We start from the raw sequence: 13378 nt of genomic DNA, 5'->3' as shown, positions 1-13378 counted from the left end.
ATTAGAAATTCGATTACTGAATCAAGAAAAATCTAAACAGATAACTAATCTATACACGTTTCTCATGGCTCAGGGCACTGATCAAAAAATAAAAAATATCAGGGAAAAACGGCAAAGGGCTGAACCTTCCTTAATGCAAGAGAACGGAAAGGAATTACCGTATATACTCGCAAGCAAGCCGACCCGCATGTAAGCCGACCCCCCAACTTTCACCTGAAAAAAACAGGGAAAAATGATTGACCCCCATATAAGCCGGGGGTAGGAAATGCTGGCCGCCTTATTCCCCTAGTGTGTCCCAGTATAGCTAGCATAGTGCCCAGTATCGCTAGTATAGTGCCCAGTATCGCTAGTATAGTGCCCAGTATCGTTAGTATAGTGCCCAGTTTAGCTAGTATAGTGCTCAGTATAGCTAGTATAGTGCCCAGTATAGCTAGTATAGTGCTCAGTATAGCTAGTATAGTGCTCAGTATAGCCAGTATAGTGCCCCATTATAGCCAGTATAGTGCCCCAGTATAGCTAGTATAGTGCCCCAGTATAGCCAGTATAGTGCCCCAGTATAGCCAGTATAGTGCCCCATTATAGCTAGTATAGTGCCCCAGTATAGCTAGTATAGTGCCCCAGTATAGCTAGCATAGTGCCCCAGTATGGGTAGGTGGGTAGGTGGTGCCCCTCCCCGCTCCCCCCGCTGCTATTACCTTAGGCGGCGCCGCTTCCTCTATCCCCGTCCTGCTCCGATAACTAACTCATTCACAGCAGCGTGCCCCTCGCTGCTGTGATGACGGAGGAAACCATAGAGAGCGGTTCCCATAGTAACGGCATCACCAATACAGGAAGCCGCTCTCTATGGTTTCCTCCATCATCACAGCAGCGAGGGGCGCGCTGCTGTGAATGAGTTAGTTATCGGAGCAGGACGGGGATAGAGGAAGCGGCGCCGCCTAAGGTAATAGCGGCGGCCACGGTGGGAGCGGGGAGGGGCACCACCTACCCATGACTCGCAAGCAAGCCGACCCCCCAACTTTTGGGCCACTTTTGGGGGGTGAAAAATTTGGCTTGCTTGCGAGTATATACGGTAGTGGAAACTTTTCCCAAAGTGGTGATAGTATCTAATGATAGACTCATTAATGTTAAATGGCTACATCAAGCATATCTTTCACCAGCAAGACTAAGTAAAATGGGCCCATCACATGATGAATGTTGTTTCAAGTGTAAAGCCCTCAATGTAGACATTTTTCACTGTGTAGTGTGTATGGCAATGATCAGTGGTAACAAGATTGGAAATCAGTGGTTCATTTTGTTATGCTGGGCATACACGGCGTCGAGGGGAGGATTATCAATCGAGCCTGATGGCTCGATTGATAATATCCGACGTGTCCGATCACCGCGGGGATCAATTCCGCGCTCGATCCCCGCAGGCGGACAATAGCAGAGAATCGAGCGGGTGATAAGAAGTGCCGGCGGGAACAAGCGGGAACGCGGCGGGGGTCGATCCGGCGGCTGATCGGCCGCCGGATCGACCCGTGTATGCCTAGCATTAGGGATAAACTCTCCTTACCAGTGGTTCTAGATTGTAAACTCTGCATGTTGGGAATGGTGGAATATCTGGCTTGCTCCAAAAATCATTTAACTCTGATTAGAATATTGTTATTCTATGCTAGGAAAAACATTGTTTTGGGTTAGTGGCTGCCTCTGTCATCATCTGTAACAGAATAGAAACGATTGGTTATTCTGGCCCTACCATTATACAAACTCACGTATCAAGCAAGGAACCAATTCAACCTTGATATAAACATTTCGGTTCAGGACTATCACTAGGGATATGACTTTAGGCAACAAGTGGTCTACTAATTGACTCTGTGAATTGTTAACCAGGTCTGCTCTAACTCCAATAATCATATGTCAATAACGTGTATTATCCAAGGTTATATTTAATATTGCCTATTTCCTCTGATTGTAAGCGGTCGCTTGCTGGATGGACATTAATTTTTTTCCCTTTCCCCTTTTATGTTTCCTTTTAGTACAGCTGTACAGACTGCTGTATTCTATGTTGTGTTTTAATATGACAAATTCAAATAAACATTCTCGTTAAAAAAAAAACAAAAAAAAACGCGTTAGATGCTTGCCTGAGAATCTTCCCGTGTGTGCAAGGCTAAATGTGTGGCAATGTTAAGACCAAAAACGCAACAAGATCTGGAAGGCCTCTAAAATTCTTGATCGTCTTTTCAATCTAAGTTTAACAAGTTTGTTGAATTTATAATGTTGCTTTTATAATTCATGACAAACTGGATTATGAAGGGAATACCCTTTTTGGACAGGCCTAGAATGTTTCTGAAGACCCTCATATAGTATAATACACAACAGCTTTTCTGAAGGACCATCATCTTACCATAGATCTCTTCATCCCCATGTGAATCATCCAGGGACACCTGAGGCTGGGCCTTCACCTCCAGATTCCTGCTCAGCCAGCTGGTCTGCTCAAGAGAGGAGCCGGCCACATTCCCAACCGCCTCCAGGATCTTCTGTGTCACCTCCTGTAACACGCCACACTCATTATAGTAACCAATGCCCTTCAGCATACGGCTGCACATGCATACATGGATATTCTTGGTCTAATCAGTATTTCTATGGTTTACCTGCAGATCTTTTTGGTCCTTCTTGTTTTCTAAGTTCGGAGTCCTGGTGACAAAGTCGTTCAACATGCTAGAAGAATACACAAGCAGAAATCATCAGGAAACTCTCAATGCTTCTAAATCTCACATTCGTGACCTAAAATCTGATCACATTCTTTGGGGCACCAAAAATGTACTCCACTTGCTTTATGCGACCCATGTACATTTGTAAAATTTTGATTACAAAAATATATACATGAAGTCATAGAAGTGTGAGCTACCTTAATAGTAGGAAATATCCAGGAGCAGCTAAATTCAGAGAAACCGACTCCTTCAGCAGCGTCAGCAAAGGCTGGAAATTTTCCTGCATGTCAGACGGTGACAACCTTGGAAAATGAATAACAATGCTTATAAAAACAATGTGCTTCAACAGCATTTTCCACTCACAGGTCCCCTCATACATTCTACAGCATTTCCTGCTCACAGATCCCCTCATACATTCAACAGCATCAATTCCCACTCACAGATCCCCTCATACATTCAACAGCATTTCCTGCTCACAGGTCCCCTCATACATTCAACAGTATTAATTCCCACTCACAGATCCCCTGATACATTAAACAGCATTCATTCCCACTCACAGATCCCCTGATACATTAAACAGCATTAATTCCCACTGACAGATCCCCTCATACATTCAACAGCATTTCCCACTCACAGATCCCCTCATACATTCAACAGCATTTCCCACTCACAGATCCCCTCAACATTGTTAATCGTCATGATTTTCCTGTATAAATCGTTGGTTATTACAATAAAAAATGTCAGTTAAATATATCATATAGGAGACACACACAGTGATATTTGAGAAGTGAAATGAAGTTTATTGGATTTACAGAAAGTACGCAATAATTGTTTAAATAAAATTAGGCAGGTGCATAAATTTGAGCACTGTTGTCATTTCATTGATTCCGAAACTTTTAGAAATAATTATTAGAGCTTAAATTGGCTTGGTAAGCCCAGTGACCCCTGACCTACATACACAGGTGAATCCAATTATGAGAAAGAGTATTTAAGGAGGTCAATTGCACATTTCCCTTCTCTTTTAATTTTCTCTGAAGAGTAGCAATATGGGGGTCTCAAAGCAACTTTCAAATGACTTGAAGACAAAGATTATTCATTATCATGGTTTAGGGGAAGGATACAGAAAGCTGTCTCAGAGATTTCAGCTGTCTGTTTACACAGTTAGGAACATATTGAGGAAATGGAAGACCACAGGCTAAGTTCAAATTAAGATTCGAAGTGTCAGACCAAGAAAAATCTCGGATAAACAGAAGCGACGAATGATGAGAACAGTCAAAGTCAACACACAGACCAGTACCAAAGACCTACAACATCATCTTTCTGCAGATGGAGTCACTGTGCATTGTCCAACCATTCAGCACACTTTACACAGAGTATGCTGCGTGCGAGAGTGATGCAGAGGAAGCCTTTTCTCCGCCCACAGTACAAACAGAGCCGCTTGAGGTATGCTAAAGCCCATTTGGACAAACCAGTTTCATTTTGAAATAAGGTGCTGTGGACTGATGCAACTAAAATTGAGTTATTAGGGCATAACAAGGGGCATTATGCATGTGTAATGATCTGCTCTGCTGTCTGCACAGGCAGACAGCTTTTTGACCATTTGTTAGGTCTGAGTGCTGCAGGTCCCTGGAAAAGAGACCTGTCTTCACTCTGCAAGTTGCAGAGTTGCTGTTCTGGTGAGGAATTTGCATCCACTTGTCATGCAAATTGCTTAGCTGTTTCCTTTGATGGCTTGCAGTATAAATACCATGTCCTCCCAGAATTCCCTGCTGGTCATGAAGGATTGTTCCTGCTTACTTACCTGGAGTCGCAGCCCTCTGCGAATTGTAGGCTATTATTGCTAGCTTAGAGTAGCTACCCTTTGGGAGTGCTCCTTGCATTCCTATTTAGTGCAGTCAGGTTGTGTTATATTTGTACTGCCTATTCTGTCTTGTCCTTGCGATTGCACTGTCACCAGCGGTTGGCGGTAGTGAATCGTTTTGTCTTTCTGTTGCGATTATTCTGTTGCCAGCGGCGGCTGACAGAAAATCGCTCTGTCTGTTTGGATCGCACTCGCCCTAGCGTTAGAGGCGGTGGATCTCTCTGTATTCTGTCTTGGAGTTTAACCTCAGCTGCGGTTGCTGCTGGTTACGCCTTCTGTCTGTCTTGTTGTGCGGATCGCACTTGCGGAAGAGCAGTGGATCCTTTCTCACTCGTTTCTGTTGTCTGTCTATCTGTCGGTCTGGAGTAAACGCTTGCTGTTGCCTGAGGTAAGGCAACCGATTAGCAAGCGTTTCTGTTATTTGTTTGTTTGTGTTTCCTGTGTTCTTTTGTTAGTCAGGGTTGGCGCATTTTGTCTCTGTTGCACTTTTCGTGCGGAGACCGCGCCATTAACGTGTTTTGTCGCTGTTGCGCTTCTCATGCGGCGACCGCGTTTAGCAAGTGCGTTTGTTATTTTCCTTGGCGTTCTGGTTGTTATTGTTTGCTGTGCATTGCTTCCCCTCGTACAATTCCTTTCTGGCATCTGTGGCAGTGCCGAGGGTTTATTCCTCTGCACTCCACAGCTCCATCTGCCGGTGGGAATTCCCCTCTACAGGTGCTTTGCACCAAAGCTGGGTTCTGTTATTCAGACGCTTGTGGAGGATTTCCGCAGTGTCAGCGCACAGCTTGTGCGCTGACCTCGGAGATAATTCCCCAATCGTTACAGCATGGAGGAAAAACAACACAGCATTCCAAGAAAAACACCTGCTACCTACAGTAAAATATGGTGGTGGTTCCATCATGCTGTGGAGCTGTGTGGCCAGTGCAGGGACTGGGAATCTTGTCAAAGTTGAGGGACGCATGGATTTCACTCAGTATCAGCATATTCTGGAGACCAATGTCCAGGAATCAGTGACAAAGCTGAAGCTGCGCCGAGGCTGGATCTTTCAACAAGACAACGGCCATAAACACTGCTCAAAATCCACTAAGGTATTCATGCAGAGGAACAAGTACAATGTTCTGGCATGGCCATCTCAGTCCTCAGACCTGAATATAATTGAAAATCCATGGTGTGAGTTACAGAGAGCTGTTCATGCTGGGAAGCCATCAAACCTGAATGAACTAGAGATGTTTTGGAAAGAGGAATGGTCCAAAATACCTTCAACCAGAATCCAGACTCTCATTGGAAGCTACAGGAAGCGTTTAAAGACTGTAATTTCTGCAAAAGGAGGATCTACTAAATATTGATTTAATTTTTTTTGTGGTGCCCAAATTTATGCACCTGCCTAATTTTGTTTAAACAATTATTGCACACTTTCTGTAAATCCAATAAACTTCATTTCACTTCTCAAATATCAGTGTGTGTGTCTCCTATATGATACATTTAACTGACATTTTTTATCGTAACAACCAACGATTGTTACGATATATGTTGGTGCTATATAAATAAAAAAATAATAATAATTTATACAGGAAAATCATGACAATTAACAAAACTGCCCAAATGTTTGCATCCCACTGTACATCCAACAGCATTTCCCATTCACAAATCCCCTCATACATTCAACAGAATGAATTCCCACTCACAGATCCCCTCATACGTTCAACAGAATGAATTCCCACTCACAGATCCCCTATACTCCAAGCATAGACTTTGGGCAATCCTCTCTCCTGTTTATATACCCAATAGCCCTGAGCAATGTACCAAGATCCACACGTTTTATGTTTCCCTTAGGCCCAGGCCACACTGGCACCAAAAAAATGATGGAACGGATCTTAACGGATGCTAACTAATCCAATGTTAACCTATGGATCCATTCCCACTGGTCCATTTGAACGAATCCGTTCCACACGATCTGCTGAACAGAGCGCAAGTTTGGATATGCAGTACATTTTTCTGAATTGCCAGATGTGTCGCATTGACCGCGCGCAAATGGAGTGTAGTGTCGAAGATAGAAAATCAGTTTTTACACAGACCAGTTTTCCATTTTTGCAAAACCGAGCCTAAAGCCTCACATACCATTAGTATTAGATGACTTTACCACCATTATGCCCCCCCCATGTACTATTATATTAGCCCACCATCTCATGTGCGAGCGCTGTAAAAACAGCTAAAGAGATTTGGGCGCAGCCGGCGCAACCATAGCCCTTAATAGGAATTACGGCTATAGCGGCGCTCAGTGAGTAATTTGGGCATCGTCAAAAGATGGAGCACAAATTACTACAGAAACTCTGTAATTCGGCTGCCAGCGGCAGCTGGCAGCCGAATTACAACTTTCCCCACTATCCATGGCTGCCTGGAGGAAGAATAGTAATTAACTCCACCGGGACTTGTGTAGGAGCACAGTGAGCCATTTATCGGATTTAGGCCTCATTCACACTTCGTCCGCTACTATCCATTTTTTTTCAGCACATCAATGTTACAGATTGATACATGTTGCTGAAAAGCGGATAGAAGTGGACAGACGCACACTAGTGTGAATGAGGCCTTACACTGTGCCCAAGTCTCCCGGTGGCCATTTCAGAGGTACGCCTCATGTCTATGACCATTTTCCCAAGTATTTGTTACCTTTGCATAAATGCATGGCTGAACTGCAGCATGGGGATATCGACCAATGATGACTTCTGTGGAAGTAAAGAAGAAGAAAATTCCATGGAAATCATTGAGTCTATCAGAGGCAAATATGATTGGAAAGAGCAGAGACATGATGCTATATAGTTACCTCTTCTCCTTTTATCTGAGGTGGCTTTTTAACAACCTCCTTCACCAGCTGCAGGATGGTGTCGGTCCGCAGTGTCTTAAGAGACCACACAAGGTCCACTAATATCTGCTGAGAGTCACTGGGCACCGGAATAATCTGCAGGAGCAAAAGAAAGCTTTGATGAAGCCTACATTGCCTAGTAGCTCCAAGTTTCCAGCATCTAGAGGAGACGGAGAGACCACTAGTCTAGGATGGGTTCATCAGGAGGAGGTAACAAAAGTGTCTGACTACTGGAAGTGTAGTCATCATAGGCAGGGGTTTTGGAATATATGCTTGAAGATCTATGGCCAAGCAGGTGCAGGTGTCCATCTTATTGATAGAGAAAACTGAACAAGCGGAGTGCCGAGGTGTGTCAATCCTATTTGCCGGTTGAAAGGATATATGCCTTATGCCCGTCATCCATCTTGAACATAGCATCCATTGTGTTTCTCCTATCACCCATTTTATATTACAGATATACATATATACTGTATTTCTTGGACTATAAGACTCGCTGTGGGGGGAAAAAGTCACTGTATCTTATAGTCCGAATGCTGGGAGTTCATGACTGCCAATACGAACCTCCAACCCACTGCAATGTCGGGTACTACCTGCACTGTGCCCATGCAGAGGAGGACACAGGGGGACACAAAGGGGCATAAAGGAGAACACAAGGAGGACAGAGGCGGACACATGGGGGACAGAGGAGGACACAGGGACACAAAAGAAGTACAAGGTGTCATGAAGTACAAAGGTGGCATAATCCACAAGATGCCCCACCATCATGGATGCACCAAGTTTAGTATATATTTTTTCCCCTCGGTTTTTGGCCTCTAAACCTAGGTGCGTCTTATAGTCCGAAAAATACGGTATATATTGAAAGTATGTCTATTGTGCCAGCTTCAGGTTTTCATACACGTTTTTCTGTTTGTGAGCCAGGAAACTGCAAGGCATAGGACTGTCCTAGATTAAGCAAGCTTTTCTGATAAATGGCTCACCATATAGTCTGGGCATGCTGCCAACATAGAAAGTAGCTTAACCACAGTAGCACACATCTGTATACCATTTCCTTCTTTGATACCATTTCATTTTCCTTTATGCAAGTTATATTGTTTCTTATAGATCAAGCTGTTTTTTTATAGGTCTCTGCAATATCTGTATATTGAAGTTTATGCCATGTATGTCATGTTAGGTCATATTACGTTTAGGGGTGTTCCACACCCTATTAAACTCAGTCTGTTCATTTGCACCATACTGTGTATTTGTGTGTTATTTTATACTGTATGAGCAGACTCCTCGTGCACCAGAGGTCAAGGCTGAACCATTGACTAGTCCTGGGTGGTCATATCAGGGTGCACTTCCTTTCACCGGCTGAGTCAGAGAAGATATCAATGAGTCAGTCACTCCTCCACCGATAGGATAATCAAATGTCTCATCTTCCATTGTTTTTGGTGAGAACACTACCCATGTACTTTTGAATTAATCAGAGACATTTTAAAACATTGTAAAAGTGTTCGTAATAAAAAAATTGCCAAAAAATAGTCCCAAATATGTATGAAAACCCCTTTTTTTCTATAATTGGTTCCCTTATGTCCCCCAATTTTTTATTTTTGCCTGGTCTGGGTTCCTTTGCCTAAATTTTAGTAACTGTACAGTGCCAACAGGATTGTGGGAATTTTTTTTCCCTTAGCTACAGTATCAAGACTATCTAAGCATGCAAATAACAGAAAGCTTTATATGGATAACATAAGGACACTATAACCAGAAGAAGGTAATTGAATCCCACTTCACCCTTTGAAAAGTTTACACAGTGACATAAGCCTGTTCTAGGTGATGTTTGATGTGAGAGGGACAGTAAGCTGTGGCAGTAGGGAGGGACATTTAACAATAAACTGGGCTGAAGAAAAACGGAAAAAAAAAAGTCAGAAGTGATGTCACTTTTGGCATCACAGAGAAACAGTAAAGATGGAAACCAGCAGAAATATATTTTTTCATATGACATTTCTCCTAAATCTGGCAGGGAACTAAAAAAATCAGGATAGGTAAGTTAAATAAGTAATTTCTCATTGGATGATTTTTATTTTATTTGTTCAGTCAATATGGAGTTTCATCCCACATTCATCAACATTATCAAGTTATGTTAAACGTCTATGTACAGTGGTCCAAGCCTCAGCAGCTGGCTATTATAAGGACAATGTGGCTCCTCTGCTTCCACTTACCCAAAATAAGCTGTCCTCCTGGACAAAACTGCCACTTTCTGTCATGGGTCGCATCAACCTGATTAAAATGGTTCTAATGCCCCAAATCCTTTATATATTGCACAATTCACCTGTATACCTTCCTATATCCTTCTTTAATGAGCTTAGATCCCTTATACTATCCATTGTATGGAACAAATCCAGGGCCAAACTCAGGCATGCTATATTACAATGTCCCACTTCTCTGGGCGGTGTGGCCCTGCCATCTCCTTTCTTGTATTATATTGCCTCCCAGTTAGAACAATTAGCACACTGGTTCATATCAAATTCCCTACAATCCCCGGATCTGTTAGGCTTTTCCTCTACAGATAGCACCAACAATCTTCCATTTGCTCTATTAAAAGGCACTCTCACTACCCAGGCTCAACAAAACACTATCCTACTACAGGCCTCTAAAATATGGCGGGTTGCGGGCAGACTATTATCCTTCTCTATGTGGGAATACTGCACACCCATCTGGCAAAACCCTTAACTCCCTGAGTTATTTAAACTTAAAGGGAACCAGAGATGAACGTTTCACACAAAATAAACATATCAGTTGATAGCTTGTAAAGAATAAATGCTCTACCTGATAATTTCGCCGCTCTGGTGTGCCTTTTTTAGTGTTTTTTATCCATTATTGCTCCAGGAAAAATCAAATATGGCCACCGGCTCATATCCCTTCTCCTTCCGGGTTATCAGTTGTTCTGGATGTGCTGTCTAGCCTATATGAGACTATGCTACTATCTAGGCTAAATGCAGCCTTTCATCTATGTGCTTTCATTTTGGTATGATGTACAGCTGCCTGTAGGAAGTGTCTCTCATAGGAATGAAACTGCCGTTATTATCAGTATCTAGTGCACACAGAGCACACAGGGATCATATTACAGCCACAGGGCTTCTCTCTCAGGAGCAGCAGCCCCTGCCAGTCATCACAGCTCTCAGTATGCAAAGCAGGAAATCTAAGCCAGGAGAGGGGAAGGCTTGGGCTTGAAAAGACTACACAGAAGAGTGACTCAGCTATAATGATTCCAGGTCAAACCTCGACTGAATAGTCGGTGGATTCTTATCACAGTTGCTAATAGACTAATTAAGCAGATAACAATGAAACTAAAAGCAGGGTAGGTGTTTACTGTCATGTTCCCACTGATAAATGTAATAAAATACATGAGGGTGCTTCGTCTCTGGTTCTCTTTAATAATACTAACCGACGGGCTTACATGGGAATTCACTACCTGGGTCAAATAATTATACATTCAACTCTTCTTACATACACTGATCTACAAACTCGCTACTCATTACCTCCACAATTTCAATTCATGTACTACAGTTACAACATGCTCTACGTACTCAATTACCCAATGGCCTTTCACTAATTGAGAACTCAATTCTTATGGATTTCCTCAAAGATGGCCCACTTCCTCACCATATTGGTACTCTATACAATGTACTAAATGAACATATTGCAGGTCCAGTGGTGAAGAAATCTAAAGATAAATGGCAACAACTAGATATCCAAATCGACGAGGAGGATTGGGAGGACTGTTTGCTCGCCACCCGTCTTGTATCCCCTTGTATCAGGTACCGCCTGATCCAACTTTACATAATCCATCAAAGCTACCTTACTCCTAGACATATCTCTAAATACTCCAATAATACTCCCAATACCTGTCCCAAATGTGCAACATCTAACCCTTCCTTTTACTTTGGCTCTGTCCTCCAATTGCTGACTTGTGGAAACAAGTGGTCACCTTTCTTCATGAAACTATGGGGTCCCCAGCTACATTAGATGTCAAATGCTGTATTCTCAATATATATGACGAAGACATAAATAAATTTGACAAATACTTTTTATTGGGAACTCTGTTCATGCTTAAAGTGTGTATTTAATTTATATGGCTATCCCCTATTTATCCCACCTTCCTCGATTGGAAAATCAAAGTAAAAAATGATCTTCCTCTTAAAAAATTAGTATATCAGCACAGGGGATGCCCATCTAAATTCAACAAAATCTGGGACAGGTGGGCAAACAATGTCAGTTGAGATGTTATAAAGATGTGTATAGGTTCTTAACCGGCCAATGTCTAATGTTCCTTACCTACCTTGTCTGCTACTTCCTCTTCCTTTTGTTGATCCCTTCTCCTTACCAACTGGAGTTATACTCTCTCCCTCTTCTCCTTTTTATTATTTTTCATTCCTCTTCTTCCAGCCTGCTTACGCCTTAGAATCTATAAATACCACTCATGTGTATGTTCTATATTAGATACTTTTTGTACATTTTGTACTGTGTTTGTCATTTTTATATAGAGCTATTTTGTACACTTTGTTGTGCACTTTACAACCATTGTATCTTTATATATCTGTATATTTTGTACTGCCTTTCTTTTTATACAGTGGAGGAAATAATTATTTGACCCCTCACTGATTTTGTAAGTTTGTCCAGTGACAAAGAAATGAAAAGTCTCAGAACAGTATCATTTCAATGGTAGGATTATTTTAACAGTGGCAGATAGCACATCAAAAGGAAAATCGAAAAAATAACCTTAAATAAAAGATAGCAACTGATTTGCATTTCATTGAGTGAAATAAGTTTTTGAACCCTCTAACAATAAAAGACTTAATACTTAGTGGAAAAACCCTTGTTTGCAAGCACAGAGGTCAAAGGTTTCTTGTAATTGATGACCAAGTTTGCAAACATTTTAGGAGGAATGTTGGTCCACTCCTCTTTGCAGATCATCTCTAAATCCCTAAGGTTTCGAGGCTGTCTCTGTGCAACTCTGAGCTTGAGCTCCCTCCATAGGTTTTCTATTGGATTAAGGTCCGGAGACTGACTAGGCCACTCCATGACCTTAATGTGCTTCTTCTTGAGCCACTCCTTTGTTGCCTTTGCTGTATGTTTTGGGTCATTGTCGTGCTGGAACACCCATCCACGACCCATTTTCAGTTTCCTGGCAGAGGGAAGGAGGTTGTCGTTCAGGATTTCACGATACATGGCTCCGTCCATTTTCCCGTTAATGCGATTAAGTTGTCCTGTGCCCTTAGCAGAAAAACACTCTCAAAGCAAAATGTTTCCACCCCCATGCTTGACGGTGGGGACAGTGTTTTGGGGGTCATAGGCAGCATTTTTCTTCCTCCAAACACAGCGAGTTGAGTTAATGCCAAAGAGCTCTATTTTGGTCTCATCAGACCACAGCACCTTCTCCCAGTCACTCACAGAATCATTCAGGTGTTCATTGGCAAACTTCAGACGGGCCTGCACATGTGCCTTCTTGAGCAGGGGGACCTTGCGAGCCCTGCAGGATTTTAATCCATTGCGGTGTAATGTGTTTCCAATGGTTTTCTTAGTGACTGTGGTCCCTGCTAATTTGAGGTCATTCACTAACTCCTCCCGTGTAGTTCTACGATGCTTTTTCACCTTTCTCAGAACCATTGACACCCCACGAGGTGAGATCTTGCGAGGAGCCCCAGAGCGAGGTCGATTGATGGTCATTTTGTGCTCCTTCCATTTTCGAACAATCGCACCAACAGTTGTCACCTTCTCTCCCAGCTTCTTGCTAATGGTTTTGTAGCCCATTCCAACCTTGTGCAGGTCTACAATTTTGTCTCTGTCATCCTTGGACAGCTCTTTGGTCTTTCCCATGTTGGAGAGTTTGGAGTCTGCTTGATTGATTGATTCTGTGGACAGGTGTCTTTTATACAGGCGACTAGTTAAGACAGGTGTCCTTAATGAGGGTGACTAATTGAGTAGAAG

The 13378-nt window shown here is 42.6% G+C and overlaps 1 protein-coding gene across 3 annotated transcripts in view; it reads right to left on the bottom strand.

The window, feature by feature from the left end:
- The window catches only part of DOP1B (DOP1 leucine zipper like protein B), a 232104-nt gene that overhangs the window by 29238 nt on the left and 189488 nt on the right, over positions 1 to 13378 (bottom strand). For all 3 annotated transcript variants that reach the window (XM_068270459.1, XM_068270460.1, XM_068270461.1), the window contains 5 exons: positions 7373 to 7507; positions 7219 to 7274; positions 2888 to 2992; positions 2631 to 2697; positions 2384 to 2528 (listed from right to left, as the gene is read on the bottom strand). In XM_068270459.1, the coding sequence (XP_068126560.1) occupies positions 2384 to 2528; positions 2631 to 2697; positions 2888 to 2992; positions 7219 to 7274; positions 7373 to 7507 (508 nt within the window). The remainder of the gene's footprint in view (positions 1 to 2383; positions 2529 to 2630; positions 2698 to 2887; positions 2993 to 7218; positions 7275 to 7372; positions 7508 to 13378) is intronic.

Source organism: Hyperolius riggenbachi, chromosome 2 (assembly GCF_040937935.1).
Source record: "Hyperolius riggenbachi isolate aHypRig1 chromosome 2, aHypRig1.pri, whole genome shotgun sequence".
Taxonomy (NCBI): Eukaryota; Metazoa; Chordata; class Amphibia; order Anura; family Hyperoliidae; genus Hyperolius; species Hyperolius riggenbachi.
Note: the sequence above shows the minus strand (reverse complement) of the source record. Positions and strands in the feature narration are given on the sequence as shown.